Source organism: Procambarus clarkii, chromosome 17, assembly GCF_040958095.1.
Source record: "Procambarus clarkii isolate CNS0578487 chromosome 17, FALCON_Pclarkii_2.0, whole genome shotgun sequence".
Classification (NCBI taxonomy): Eukaryota; Metazoa; Arthropoda; class Malacostraca; order Decapoda; family Cambaridae; genus Procambarus; species Procambarus clarkii.
In genome coordinates, this window is record NC_091166.1 from 46,485,661 (window position 1) to 46,501,829 (window position 16,169).

Sequence of the window (16,169 nt, forward strand, 5' to 3'; positions counted from 1 at the left end):
AGGATATCCCTTCCTCATTAAGAAAATGTGTGAAGTATGGGAAGAACTGCAAAGTTTTGTTGAAAAAACTCGCCCAGATAAAGCTGTAGCAGGCCATTGCATTGACCTTTTAAATGACAATGTGAAGTCTTACTACAGATAAGTGTTAAAATGTAGGGGAAAACAAGTGTTTTTAGACAGATTCTTAATAAGACAAGCAAGCAGTGAGCCACAAGCAGGTCCTAGTGCTATGCAGGCAAAACATGCCAGAGAATGTATTCCAGAAAAGTTCTCACTGCCTGATGTTATAATAGAAGGGAACTCCTCTTCCAAACAGTAACATCCTTCCTCCTCCCCCCTCATCACCATCTTCCATACACCATCAAGAGTCCTCCATAAAGGTAAGATAAACATATGTATTGTATTGTAGTTCGAGAACAAAACTGTATTCAGTATAAAATGTATTTGTAAGTTAATATTTTGGAGGGTGGGGGATGGATTAATTCAATTCCCTTTATTTCTTATGGGGAAAAATCCCTTCGACTTAGGATATTTCGACTTACGATCCGTCTCTGGGAACGGATTACCATCGTAAGTCGAGGCCCCACTGTATTATGCAAGACGTAGAAGTTGCATGCTTTTTTTGGATCATAAGGATATTCTATCTAAAATCTCAACCCTATTTCACCTCTTTACCAAACTGTTTCCAACCAAAACCCAGTATTCTCTCCAATGAATTGCAAAGCCACTTACCAGCCATGGAGACCTTAAGACCTATGTGCGCTACATCCCACCTCTGCTTTCTGTTGTCTGATCTACCATGCTACCTCCTGTTTCTGTTTTTACCTTTGTCCCCAGTCCACGTGGCGACATCATGCCGCGTACTTATTTGTGACCCAAGTTATAATTACATTTAGAAATTACCTGACCTGCTCCCTTTCCCGAGCATCTATTTGCCGCCCACTACAGTACTAGTTGACTTGTGCCTCTCACTCGCAACAAAATGGTGGTTTATAAATTCATTAATACAGTACATGTATCCGAGCATCTGATTTACTTCCCAGTGTGTTTGTATTTTTATTAATATTCATCCTAGTTTTATTTAACATTGTGCATTTTAGTATTTCATGAAACCAGAATATTGCTTGCTGCTTCTTGTATCCTTGTATCAGTCACTTGAATTCACACACAAGTTCCCTCACTTCATGACTTAAGGCAAACTGCATTTGTGCAGTGAACATCTTATGGGTGCTGGCCCAACCCAAACTGCAAGTAATCGTGATATGCCTGGCATATCTTGAGGTTATCTTGAGATGATTTCGGGGCTTTTTAGTGTCCCCGCGGCCCGGTCCTCGACCTGGCCTCCACCCCCAGGAAGCAGCCCGTGACAGCTAACACCCAGGTACCTATTTTACTGCTAGGTAACAGGGGCATAGGGTGAAAGAAACTCTGCCCATTGTTTCTCGCCGGCGCCTGGGATCGAACCCAGGACCACAGGATCACAAGTCCAGCGTGCTGTCCGCTCGGCTGACCGGCTCCCTTAGGAGCTGGCATAGGAGACTGAACTATCACCCTTGATCGTTTGTAGTTAAAAAATGAACTTTCCCGATTTTGATTGTGAATCGTGAGATTTTTGTTTTAATTTCAGGGATCCAGAACAGTGGAAACCTTTGATCAATGACCGTGCTCTCTTACCTTGGCTGGTGCGTGTGCCTTCAGAAGCTGAACAACTCCGTGCACGCCAGATTACTGCCCAGCAGATTAATAAGCTGGAAGAACTATGGAAGGAGAATGCTTCAGCAACATTTGATGATCTGGAGCGTCCAGGGGTGGATGAAGAGCCTCAGCAGGTTTGCCTCAGGTAATAGAAGCATTTACCTGTTTCAAATAAGTAGTGACTTGATCTAACTGGGTGAAATTCATTACAATACTTACACATTTTTGTTGCACTTTTGACTATTGTGTGTATTGTATGTGGCCTCTATGCCTAGAAAAGCATTTTAGTCAAGTAATATCTATGCAGGTAGTGTGACTTAAAACATGCAAATTGAAATGTTATGGAGGGTATAGTTTTGTTTTTCTTAACGTGTCGTTGCATAGGAAGGTTTTACATTTAATAAACTTAATGCAAATTGGTTTCTGAGAAAAACATTTTTCATTAACCTAATGAGAGTGAGTGCTTGAGCTGAAGGCCTCACTCACTCCGCTCGCTCGCTCACTCGCTCACTCACTCGCCTCACTCGCCTCACTCGCCTCACTCGCCTCACCTCACCTCACCTCACCTCTCCTCTCCCCCCCCCTCCTTCCTAGACATTAAGAATAATTAACTACAGTGCAGAGGCTTTACTTGAAGATGGTCTCAAAGCAGTCTTGGTACAGGCTAGACTCAAGAGTTGTTGTACCAGCTGGAGGGCACAGACCCATAGAAGATATCTCTGATGGTTGGATTTTATCAGCAGCACCGGGGAAGAGAACTTAAGACTGAAGCGGCTAGGCACTGTAACTTGCAAATAAACTGGAAGTGAACCTTGACGCTTCCATGACGCGAATTGTACATGTTTTTCACCTAACTGATTCGCAAGTCAAATGCACATGGTTTAGTGTGCTGTGTTAGATACGAAAGTCCTTCACATACACATGGCTCACATTTGTTTCCTGAGGCCTCCAGTAATTATCCACCATCTTTGAGACAAAAATCCTGAGTTCCTCGCTTTACTTCCAGGGCCTTACTAAAAAGATGGTCCATGTCTGGCAAATTACCATTCAGTGTCTGGACAGGCAGGCCAGCCATACTAGGGACCATTGATCTTTTAACAGCAAATCATATATTTGTACTCTGTATTAATATATTTATGCTTTATATATACTGTATATCTGTACATACTTTTATTTTCAAAGTTATATATAATGACCACCTTTGACTGATCAGTACAACATGTTAGCATAAAAAACTAATAAATAAAGTGAGAAACAATGAAAATAAATTTACAAAAATTATTCCTCGTCTTATTTCTACTGATAAAATTAACATCGGGCCACTACAGCTAAACCACATGAGATAAAAACTTTTTACTTAGATTTTCATGCTTCCTGGATGCATAAAAAAAAAAAAAATCTCCATCACGGGGTTGTTGGCTATTAACAGATGTGCAGCCCAGGGGTTAAAGCATGGGACCCCTTACAGACACAATGACATCTAAAAAGGGGCTTATTTAGCCTGACCAAAAATAAACTTGTTTCTACGAGGAACCGAGGTATCCTCTGTGGCAGCTGGCAAAACAAAAAAAAAAAAAAAATGTTGTGCTGTACTCTTAAATTCTCTTATTTGGATTATTACCTAGTGGTGGCAATTTTTCTTGCTAATGGATTGAGGTACATTTTCCATTGCATTCCTCACCAATTGTGAGGGGTCGAGTCTTGCCTCAGACTGGGTTTGGGAAGTAGAACTCCCGAAACCCTCTCCAGGTATACTCCAGGCAAGACATCTTGCAAGTGTACTTATCATCGTAGGCAGGAAAGTTCACCAAGAAGCCTGGCATATACCTGATGTCTTAATTAGCCCTTAAGCTGCGCATGGCGTATATATGCGCCATGAGTAACATATCCCACGGTGTGCATGGAGTATATATATGCCATAGGGTGCCAGGCACGATTCAAATGGCTCCCGGCTACACGGGGTTCACATTAGTTTCCTCAGGGCTCTTGTAAACAGACGCCATGTTTAACAAAAATCGAGAGCAATATTCTCCAGTGTGAGAGCCACAGTACTGTGGGAGCAACCAAGGCTGGCGCACGCAGCATGAGCTAACAGCATTGCTGTTCAGCTTGTGACCACAGCATCTCCTAAAAATGCCAAAATATATATGTAACGGCTATTATTTAGCGATGACAGTATTACAGATGAGCCCTGACTGATAAAAATGACCAGGATTGTGATAATAGCAGGATTGTTGTGGTAATTAGCACTGTGGGAGGAATAATGCTGAGAGACGGAGGGAGGGAGATATCATCGTTTACTGACTGTGTGGCCACCTGTTATTGTCTGTATTCACCATACCAGCTCAGTGGTTCTCTATGGTGAACACAAATGTAGATACTTATATATAATTTGTGTATTAATGTAATAACAGCAAAAGGATTATATTGGGAGGAGCCATTTGGGTGATGGAGGTGACGTCGTCTGCATGACTTGTGTAGCTGTGTAGAGGGTGGCCACTATGCACCCTACAAGCTTAGGTGTACAGTTATAGTGCATACAACATGTAGATAGTTTTATATAATGTGTATATAGTGTAATAACACTGCAAACAGTATTGTTTGGGGGGAAAAGTTTAGTGCGTGTGACCTTGAATGAGTGAGGGAGGCAGCCGCCAGCTGACTGTGTGTAGCGACGACTCTTAGTGCCTGAACTAACTATATCGGCTTAGTTGTACAGTTGTGTTGAACAAAACGTGTAGATACTTATATATAATGTCTGTATATAGTGAATAAAATAAAAAACAGGATGGTAGGAGAAAGTGGGCGAATGAGGCGTTGTTGAGGGAGTGGCAACGAGTGGCTGGCTGGTGTGTGGCGGTCGCTCCTCGTTGCTTTTCGACTCATAATACTAACTTAGTGGTTCGTTATGGTGAACAAAACGTGCAGATACTTATATATAATCTGTGTATAGAGTGTAATAACAGCAAAATTTATTTGTTTATTGTTTTATGAACATCATAATTGAATCACTAATATGCACACTATACTTTTGAGTATAGCGATGATTCACCCCTTTTATTATATAAATCTATCACACTACACACTATTGAATAATATTACTGCAAAAAACTAAGAAAAAATCACATTGAAATAATTAGGTAATAATATCTTTATGGCAACTTCCACCTGTCAGCTCGGGTAACGCTGACCGCCACTGACTACCGCTCTGTCAATCCACATTTTGCCAAACCTCCTTGGCCTATTGCGGCCAAAATATGTCACCTACGATTTTATTTTTGTTATTTTTCCTGTGCTCAGGGAACACAAATTAACATTTTTAGAAGATGAAATAATTTTTTAGAATTTTTTTCTTGCGCACGGGTGTAAATCTCCTTGGGACCCTTTAGCAGCTTAAGGGTTAGTGGGGTCCACCAAGGCTAGGGAGTGGGGGGGGGGGGGCAGGGGGGTGTATTAAAATTATCTGACAATTTCTTCATAGTGCCACTGCTCTGTGTCTTTAGAGGGGGCCAGGTTCTGGCTCGTGGTTGCCTGTAGGCCTAAAAGAACTCTGCAATTGATGGCCCCCTAGTAGTTTGCTACTATATAAGCATTGCAGTTTCAGGGTGCATCTGAGGCTCATCCAGAAATTGGCGTTTCATTACATTCAATGTTTTATTTTTTTTTTTATATAAATATTGAAAAAATTTCTAAAATGATGCTGTGGTGGACTTTGAAAGACAACTATAGTTGACTTCATCAAGAATCATCATAGTGGTTTATGTTTTATAGGAGGAATTATAGTAAATGCAAATTAGCAAAGCTATGGATGGTATGCTTTAAACTTGTGGAATGATAAACTAGTAGTAGGCATCTGTCAATCCTGCGGGGTTATGGAGTTGTGCCCTGGGTGTCTAGTTGTTGTAGTCTAGTTGGATGCAGCGCCTGCTGTGGCTGTGAAGGCCAACCCGAGAATGACAGTCCCGACCGCAGCGAGCGCAGCTAAAAATCGAAGCGGGTGTGTCCAACAGTGATCGAGACCTCCTCTGAAGTCTATTATCCTCCGCCTGCCTCTTCAGTTCATCCTCGAATTGCTGGAGTCCCTTCTGCACTTTGCATCTCCAGGCATCTCTGTCCGCAGCTGCTGTCTCCCAAGTGTTGATGTCGATGTTCATCTGCTTGAGGTCGCGTTTGCAGGCATCTTTGAAACGCAGCCGAGGTCTTCCTGTGGATCTCCTTCCTGATGCCAGTTCTCCATACAAGAGGCCCTTCGGTATGCGGCCATTGTCCATGCGTGTGACATGTCCCAGCCATTGCATGCATCTCTGCTTCAGGAGAGTGAACATCGAAGGGACTCCTGTTCTCTCGAGTCCTGTGTTGTTGGTGACGTGGTCTTTCCACTTGATGTCAAGGATGCGTCTCAGGTTCCGCATGTGTAAGGTATCGAGCCGTCTCTCCTGGCAAGAGCACAGGGTCCAGGATTCCGAGCTGTAGAGAAGTGTACTCACCTCACATGCCATGTAGACTTGTGCCTTGGTGTGCATTGTCAGTTTGGCATTTTCCCAAACGCGCTTTGTGAGCCTGGCCAGTGTTGTTGCTGTCTTCCCGATACGCCTGTTGAGCTCACTGTCCAGGGAAAGGGTGTCTGAGATTGTGGAGCCCAGGTACAGAAACTCGTGAACTGCCTCCAGCACATAGTCTGGTATATTTATACAGGGTAACTCGTGGACATCTTGTCCCATCACCTGTGTTTTCAGGCTGATTGTCAGGCCGAATGCGGAACAGTCTGCGGCAAAGCGGTTGAGTAACTGCTGCAGGCCTTCTGCTGTGTGTGGGTGATCACTGCGTTGTCGGCGAAGAGGAACTCCCTGAGGATTCGCATCTGTACTTTTGTCTTTGCTCGGAGTCTGGATAGATTATAGAGCTTTCCATCAGATCTTGTACGGAGATAGATGCCCTCTTTGGTTGTTCCAAAGGCATGCTTGACAAGGATCGTGAAGATGATGCCGAACAGTGTTGGAGCAAGAACAAACCCCTCTTTAACACCACTGTTGATGTTGAATGGTTCAGAAGTTGATCCGTCGTACACGACTGTATTGTATCATGCTGGGTAGGGTGGGTGGGCAGCCAGTTTTGGCCAAGATCTTGAAGAGTCTGTCCCTGCTCACGAGGTTGAAGGCCTTTGTAAGGTCAATGAAGGCGATGTACAAGGCTTTTCTCTGCTCCCTGCACTTTTCTTGAAGCTGTCTCGGGGAAAACACCATGTCAGTGGTCGACTTCACTGCTTGGAAACCACACTGTGACTCAGGGTACACTCTTTTGGCAAGAATCTGGAACCTGACCAAGATGATCCTGGCAAAGAGTTTGCCGACAACGCTGAGGAGGGAGATGCTGCGATAGTTGTTGACATTGCTTCTGTCACCTTTATTTTTGTAGAGTGTGATGATGATTGCATCTCTCATGTCTTGTGGCATCGAGCCCTCCCTCCAGCACTGGCACAGAAGTTCATGAAGCTCAGTTTTAAGTGTTCCATGAGCGCACTTGAGAACTTCAGAGGAATCCCGTCATCTCCTGGGGCCTTCTCTGAGGAAAGTGAATCCACTGCTTTCTCAACTTCTTCCACAGTTGGTTCAAGATCAAGTTCTTCCATGATGGGCAGGCACTCGATTGCATCCAAAGCCTCTATGCTGACCAAGTTCTGTCTGGTGTAGAGTTCGGAGTAATGTTCCACCCAGCGATTCATCTGTTGATCACGGTCTTTAATGATCTCTCCAGTGGCTGACTTCAGAGGAGCTGTCCTGTTTTGTGTAGGGCCTGTTGCCCGTTTGATCCTTTCGTACATGCCTCTTTATGTTGCCGACAGTGGCCGCAGTCTGGATGCTGGAACAGTCAAAGCCAGTACAATGGGGCCTCGACTTACGATGGTAATCTGTTCCCAGAGACGGATCGCAAGTCGAAATATCGCAAGTCAAAGCGATTTTTCCCATAAGAAATAAAGGGAATTGAATTAATCCGTTCCCAACCCTCCAAAATATTAACTTACAAAACATTTTATACTGAATACAATTTTGTTCTCTAACTACAATACAGTACAAATGTTTATCTTACCTTTATGGAGGTCTCTTGATGATGTATGGAAGATGGTGAAGAGGTGGGAGGAGAGTTATTACTGTTTGGAAGGGGAGTCCCCTTCCATTATAACATCAGGCAGTGAGGACTTTTCTGGGATACACTCTGGCATGTTTTGCCTGCATAGCACTAGGACCTGCTTGTGGCTCACTGCTTGCTTGTCTTACTAAGAATGTCTAAAAACACTTGTTTTCCCCTACATTTTAACACTTGTCTGTAGTAAGACATCACATTGTCATTTAAAAGGTCAATGCAACAGCCTGCTACAGCTTTATCTGGGCGTGTTTTTTCAACAAAACTTTGCAGTTCTTCCCATACTTCCCACATTTTCTTAATGAGGAAGGGATATCCTCTACTGCCTCAACTCAGTGATTTTCTTAGGTTGAACCTTACCACTGACTTTCTGGGAGCCATGGCATGATATATAATAATCAGTTTTATGTTCAAAAATCACCACAAAAACGAAATTTCTTATAGGCCTGATTGTCACTAAGCGGGCAGCTCTAGTAAACTGAGCCAGGTTGGCCCGCGTGACCGGGAACCACACGCTCCGTCGACCCGAATGTGTACCAACAAATATCGTTAGTCGACGACACTATAGTAAGTCGAGTCGCATTTTACGATGAAATTTACATCGTAACTCGAGATTATCATAAGTTGGGGCAATCGTAAGTCGAGGTGCCACTGTACTAGTAATCATTAGCACAGCGCCTCGCAGTTTGTTGAACTCTACTGCGGGCAGTACACAGGGCCTGTAGGTTCCTTTCTGAGGGCAGGTTCTTGTAGGATGAGAGAGCTCGTCTCTTTTCCTCTACGAGGGGTAACAGCTCCTCTGCACTGGCCTTAAACCAATCTGCTGGCTTGTTCTGCCTCTTACCGAAGGTGGACATGGCAGTGTTGAAAATAGTGCCTCCGAAATGTGACCACCTCTCACTTGCGCTATCGCAGGATGGTACAGGAAAGGCATTTACCAGCGCCGCAGTGAATTCCACCTTGTGAAGGTCATGGGTCTTGTTTACGTTAATACATGGTCTTCCCTCCTTTGCTCTGTGGATTTTCCGGGGCTGGAACTTTACTCTGCAACTGACGAGAGAATAGTCGGTGTCATAATCTGCGCTCTGGAAGCTGTGAGTCGGTTTGATGTTTCTCAGATTGCTATGCCCTGTAAGCACCAGATCAAGTTGGTGCCAATGCTTAGACCTGGGGTGTCTTCAGGACACCTTATGCTGGGGCTTGGTGTCGAAGAAGGAATGGGTGATGCAGAGATCATGACGGCAGCAGAACTCCAGGAGGCGCTGCCCACTCATCCATCTTCCCAAATGCAAACTGGCCCAGGCAGGAAGGCCAAGAGCCGTGATCAGAACCAACTCTGTGTTTGTTTTCTTTTGGCTGGTATATGGTTGACGATCCACTTATTGGACTGTGTCCTAAGCCCCACGCACCTAGTGGAGCAGGCGGACCGTGGTGGGACAGCACCTTATTGGCTAAGGGCTGCCCAGCTTGAGGCGGGCGGTAAAGACTGTCCTATGAAATCAGATGATTTCTCCCACCGACGGAAGCAACCCTTGGCGTCTCACTCTACGCCAATTAAGTGGTAGGCTTATCACCGGTAACATCGCCAAGGCGATGTTGGAGTGTCCTCTCCAGGTTTACAGGCCTGAGCAGTAATTATGGAAGACCAGCTCTTGCCCATGCAGCAGATCCACCCTCTGCTGCTACCAATGTGATCCAAGGGAAGGGCAGGCGCCGATACACTTGGCACCAGTGTCGTCGCAGGAGTTGCCAGAATGTAGCTGTAAACAGCTGCAAACTGCCTTAGGGACTAAGGCAGTTTGCCTTACTGGACAAGTGCAGTTAAGTATTTGTTTTAGGTGTGTAGAACCATTGTTCAAACTGTGTTCTAACTGTAGAACCATTAATGAGATTTAAGAACTCTACAGTACCGAGTGAATTAAATATTGAGACTTATTTTATAACAAGTTATATTTAATCATTCGATATTTTTTTTACAGATATGAGGATGGATTCCAATATCAGAATATATTTGGACCTTTAGTGAAGTTAGAAGCTGATTATGATAAGAAACTCAAGGAATCCCAGACCCAGGACAAGATTGAAGTGCGGTGGGATATTGGTTTAAACAAGAAGATTTGTGCCTATTTTACTCTTGCCAAAACTGATGGAGGTACAGTAATTCTTATTGTAATTTTGTTATACATGAAAAGGAAACAGGATTTAAAAGCAAGAGTTGTTTTTTATTAATGTTGAATGCCATTAGTACTTGAATTTTGCAGAACAAGTTTCAGGTTCTTAACACTTTCGTTGGCCTGGCAGGCAACCCACTGCACACAGCAAGGTCGGCCGAGCGTTGCCCGTAAGCACACAACCTCTCTCCAATGTTTACACTTTTTTCAGCATTCTCACCTCAATTTTCATGCTACGTCGTTCAATTTGGTATCAAATTGTTCGCAATAGAATGCTGTAAAGGGATACTTTCGTCATGGATTGGCTCTGTTCTTGATCAGTATTCATCTGGGAGTCAATTTGCAGTGCTTATAAAACCAGTAACCAGTAATAAAACCAGTAACAACAAATACCCTGAGATAAAATAACCTGAATGGGGAAACTTTTCGACTCGAGGGAAGGCCGCGGCTGTCATGAGTGAGGTTGAGAACAGTGAGCCTCCAGCGTGAGCAAGTGCCCACACGGAGGGGTTGGGCTGCCACCTGAGGTATACAGAATGGGAAGACGTTTGTGTGCATTTTAAAACAAGTCCCATAGTATTCGAACAATAAATGGAATTTTTACACACTTTTAAATTTGTAAACGTCACACATTCTCCAAATTTTGCTTCTGTGATGGAATATGCATGATCGGGCAGTGAAAGTGTTGATATAATCAATAACTTAACCCTCAAACCACTAGGGGTCCAAATGGCTTTAACACCCACAGGCGCAACAAAAAAAAAAAAATTCCAAAAAATTCTTTTGCCTTATGAAAGTGTTCATTTTTGTTCCCTGATTACAGAAAAAATAACAAAAAAATCGTAGGTGGCATATTTTAGCCGCAATAGGGTAGGGAAGTCTGGTAAAAAAAGGGGCATTGACAGAGCCTTCGTCAGACAAGGTCTGCTCCGCTCGAGCTGTCAGGCGGGAATTATTTCAATGTCTCTGATTGAATTATTCTTAGTTTTTTTTCAGTAATATTATTCAATACAGTGAAATGTGATATATTTATATAATGTGTGAACCATCGCTGTACTCAAAATTATGGTGTGATAATTAGTGATTCAATTATTTTGTTCATAAAACAATAAACAAATAGTTTTGCTGTTATTACACTATATACACAGGTTATATATAAGTATCTGCATGTTTTGCTCACCATAACGAACCACTAAGTTGGTATTGTGAGTCAAAATGCAACAAGGAGTGACCGCCACACACCAGCCTGCCACTCCCTCCCTCAACAACACCTCACTCGCCCTCATTCTCCTCCCACAATGCTGTTTTTGCATTTATTCACTGTACACAGATGTTATATATAAGTATTTACATATTTTGTTCACCATAACTGTACATCTAAGCTTGTATGGTGAGTAAAGGCACAAAGACGTAGCTACTCGCACAGCTGGTGGCGGCCGCCCTCAAGGCCAGACACACTAATATTTCTCCTCCAACAATACTGCTTGTGGTATTATTACGCTATATACACACATTATATATAAGTATCTACTTGTTTTATTCACCATACCTGTACAAATAAGCTGGTATGGTGGCTAAAGACCATAGTGGCCACCAGTATACAACATAAGTCGTGTAGACGACGCACCTTCCTCACCAAAATGGCGGCTCCCAACCTACCTACTACAACAACCTACTCCTATTGCTGTTATTACACTCTATACACATGTTTTATATAAGTATCTACATATGTGTTCACCATAGCAAACCACTAAGCTGGTCAATAAAAGGTGGCCACGCAGTCAGAAGATGACGCCACCACCCTCCCTCCCACAGCATTACTCCTCCCTCCATGGAGCACAGCGCTAAATATCGCCACAATCCTGCTATTATCAGAATCCTAGTCAGTTTTATCACAGTCAGGGGTCTTCTGTAATACTATCATCGCTAAATAATAGGATGAACATGTATATTATGGCATTTGTAGGCGATGCTGTGGTCACATGCTGAACAGCGGTGCTGTGAGCTCATGCTGCGTGCGTCAGCTTTGTTGGCTTGCTCAATACTGAAGCTCTCGCACCCAAGAATGTTTCCCTGGATTTTTTTTCTAGGTGGCATCTGTCAACTATTGGTCGTGGCTGCACTATAGCTGCCCCTATCCCTGGCGTGGCATTTAAATTATAGCGCTAGACATAAAATCATATATATATGACATATGTGATTTCGGTTTTGTCACTGAAAGCATATATATATGATTTGTGCGGTTTAAGGGTTAAACATGTCATAAATGAAATGTTGATAAATATATATTTTTTTTTTAACTTAAATGCTTGTAAAGAAACTATACAGATGCTTGATTTTGATAATAAGCTGACACAGCTATTCAGGATATGATGGATCTTGGTTTCATTAACACTTTCCGGCTATGAGGACTCCTCCCTGCGTCCTGTTTCGCCTACCCGCTTCCGCTATGTGGACATAAACTTATGTCCTCTTTTAAAATATTTGTATAAAATTCAATTTTTATCCGATTTACTTTGGGTTTGTTTCAAACTGCGCGCCATGAGGCTCTCTTTCTCACCAATAGGCTGCATGGTACAATAAGTTCATGAAAGGTTCACAAACATAACAAAAGTAAAAACATTTCGTGTGTGTTTGACTCTCACTGATATGTTCCAGCGTTGTTTTATATTTGGCGCTATTCTATCTTACGCTTTGTTGATCTTTTTTACCTACGGGCTCATAGAACACTCTATTGCGAACACATTGACACAAAAATGAATGACGTACATAGAATAATAATGTCATGAGAATGAAATAAGTATAAACTTTCAAAGCGCCGTGCGTCATCCCGTCACCGACACCGGGTAACAATTTCACCACTTCCCACACTCTTGCGGGTGGGCCGCAATCATTATTCTACGCTTATATTCATATCACCGTGTTGGGAATTTCATTGCGAGTCCATTGATACCAAAATTAACGCTGTAGGACAAGTGTGGAGGTGATAACAATCCCATACGAGGGGGGCCTCGTAGCCTGGTGGATAGCGCGCAGGATTCGTAATTCTGTGCCGTGGGTTCGATTCCCGCACGAGGCAGAAACAAATGGGCAAAAGTTTCTTTCACCCTGAATGCCCCTGTTACCTAGCAGTAAATAGGTACCTGGGAGTTAGTCAGCTGGCTTCCTGGGGGTGGAGGCCTGGTCGAGGACCGGGCCGCGGGGACACTAAAGCCCCGAAATCATCTCAAGATAAATCATCTCAAGATAATCCCAAGAGTAAAAACATTTTGTTGCTGTTGGGCGCTCACGGCGAGTCATCTTCGTAGTTATTTATTTGGTGCTGGTATCCCTATATGTTCCGTGACTTTTTTTACTGATGTTCTTCTAGAGAATTTTATTGCGAACACGTTGGTACCAAAATGAAATACGTAGCTCAAGAACTAAGGCCAGGAGAGTAAAAAGAGTATACACATTTTTGTTTTTACGCTTGCGCGGCAAAACGCCGGGAGCACTTACGGTTGTTTTTTTTACATTCGCCTGGAGCCGGAAAGTGTTAATTAGAAAAGTTATTAAACTGAATTAATGAAATTTTATTTTTGTGTTACAGATATGCGGTTGATGCATGGTGATGAATTACGCCTTAGGTACTTGGGTGACCTTCACAAACCCTGGTCTGGAGTTGGACATGTCATTAAGATACCAGACAATTTTGGAGAAGAAGTTGGGATTGAGCTCAAGTCCAATGTGGGTGTTCCCACAGACTGTAGAGATAAATTTGTAGTGGACTTTGTATGGAAGTCGACCAGCTTTGATAGGTCAGTTTCCTTTCCTAATACTTTTTGAACAGAATATTGAGACTTTCTACTGTTCACTGTAAATTTACACCCACTCTTCTATTGAGACTGGAGTGAAAACGGTTGATGTAAATAAGCACGTGTGCAGTACTTGTGTGACATATGACATGATCTTAACACAAACCACTTTTCTGTCTCCTCCAAAGATAAATACTGGTGCTCTTTGCTCAAAGTGTTGATGAGTATGTTATATAATTGTTGATATAATTGCAGTAGCATATAAACATTAAATTTGTCATAGTTGCAATATGAGAAATCACCACCAGGAAGGCAAACTTAACTTATGTATTCCTTGGCCAGTTGGTGCCACATATTTCATGTTACAAAAGATTGCTTAATGACTGACTGAAGTTGGCTTATAATCTTGTATATAATACTTCTAATACTTCAAATTGTTGTCTTCAGGATGCAAGCAGCTTTGCGAAAATTTGCTGTAGACGACTCCTCGGTGTCTCCTTATATCTATCACCGACTGTTGGGTCATGTAGAAGTGGATGAGCTTATATTCCGCCATATTCATCTGCCGAAACAGCTATCGGCTCCAAATCTTCCTACCTTGAACAATTCTCAGGTACAGTTTCCTTTCTGTTAAAAGTTAAGTTAAAAGTTAAATTTTCATTATTTCATAAATAAGTTAAAAGTTTAACTTTCAGTTAAAAGTAAATTTACAATTTACATCAGGTACAGTGATCTCTTTGATTATATGACTCGGTTAGCACTATATCCAGTCCATGAACCCCTATGATAAAAGGCACTTTTCTGCCTGTGTGCCAAAATTGCTATAAGTGCAAATGTTATAAAATTAAAATTTGCAGGGAAGAAAACAATGTTTGGATGTAAAATACCCCAGTTGTGGTTGTTTGGGCTGGTTCCTCAGTTGCCATGTTACGTGTGTGTGTGTGTGTTCAGGTTTTGAGAGAGTGATTAGGAATTGGATATCCAGTTTTGTGGAAACAATGAACTTCGTAACCCAGGTCAATAAGGATTTAGAGTGGGAAAATAGGAAGGACCTGTCTTTCGCAATTACTCGGCCACCATAACAAAATCGTGGAAGCATTAGAAGAAAAACAAAATGAATATGTTGTATACATGGACTTTGCAAAGGCATTTCATGTGTGACCGTGGAGTGATAGCCATAAAGTGAGATAAATAGGAATAATAGGTAAAGCAAGGCATTGGATTTTAAATTGTTACAGAATGCAAAGTCAATCAAATCAAATAGAATTTCTGTATAGTTTGATTTCCCATTTGATATTTATTGACTATATTACTTATTGTGTTTCTTTCTGGTGGCAGAACATGCTTATTCTCATCTTAAAAAATACATTGATAAATGAAGCTTAATGGGGTTTTAGTACATACGGATTTCTTGAATTAGTTTCCTTGAATTGTTAATAAAAGGTTTTGAATTTTCAGCAATATGCCCTGAAACATGCCTTGCAACGACCCTTGTCACTGATCCAAGGCCCTCCAGGCACGGGCAAGACGGTGACCTCGGCCACCATTGTTTACCAGTTAGTGAAGCAGACTGGTGGCTCCGTCCTGGTGTGTGCCCCTTCCAACACTGCTGTCGACCAGCTCACTGAGAAGATTCATAAGACTGGGCTTAAGGCAAGTGTATAAAATATATCGTGATTAGTGCTTATGATGAACATCTATATACATTGGCGACTCGATTAAAAGAGTTTAATCTGTTCCGGCACCGAGCTTGTCTTGTGGAAAACGCGTCTTGTGAAACAACAACAAAACTCACGTCGGAGGTGTCAGAGAAGCGGTGGGAACGCTCGTTAATCGAGGGAAAGCTCGTCAGTCGAGACATATTTTCTGCGGGTGGCTTGCTTGTTATTCAAAATGCTCGTAACTGGAGCCACTTGTCACTTGAGGTTCCACTGTAGTTGATGTTGCATCTGGAGAAATGTTTTTTTGGTAGATTGGTTATGGAATAAGTTCCTCTAGTTAGGTATCTACCTTGTAATTTTTTCTCCCAAGACTTCTATTCACTGTCTAAACAACCCAAATGTATTTACATGAAGTGTAAAATACTTTAATTACACCCAACAAATGTTGCTACTGTTGAAATTGAGTGATATTGTTCCAAAATTCTCCTCTATCAAAGACCTTTTTCTGCTTACTTTCCCCTGTCTCTTCTCCTAGCCCAAACCCACTTTCCACTGGGCAATACCCCCCCCCCCCCTTCCTCCCATTTCCCTTCTTGTCTACCCACCTGTTTCTTCCAACCCTCATGCTTGCTGTCTTTCTGCCTTCCACCTTTCCAAGATTTTCCTCCACCCATAACCTTGAACACTATCTGCTCCCTTCCTACTCC

The 16,169-nt window shown here is 42.5% G+C and overlaps 1 protein-coding gene across 1 annotated transcript in view; it reads left to right on the top strand.

The window, feature by feature from the left end:
* The window catches only part of LOC123772500 (Upf1 RNA helicase), a 59,906-nt gene that overhangs the window by 14,229 nt on the left and 29,508 nt on the right, over window positions 1–16,169 (top strand). Inside the window, exons 5-9 of the mRNA XM_045765720.2 lie at window positions 1,628–1,840; window positions 9,816–9,988; window positions 13,597–13,804; window positions 14,249–14,414; window positions 15,260–15,454. Of these exons, the coding sequence (XP_045621676.1) occupies window positions 1,628–1,840; window positions 9,816–9,988; window positions 13,597–13,804; window positions 14,249–14,414; window positions 15,260–15,454 (955 nt within the window). The remainder of the gene's footprint in view (window positions 1–1,627; window positions 1,841–9,815; window positions 9,989–13,596; window positions 13,805–14,248; window positions 14,415–15,259; window positions 15,455–16,169) is intronic.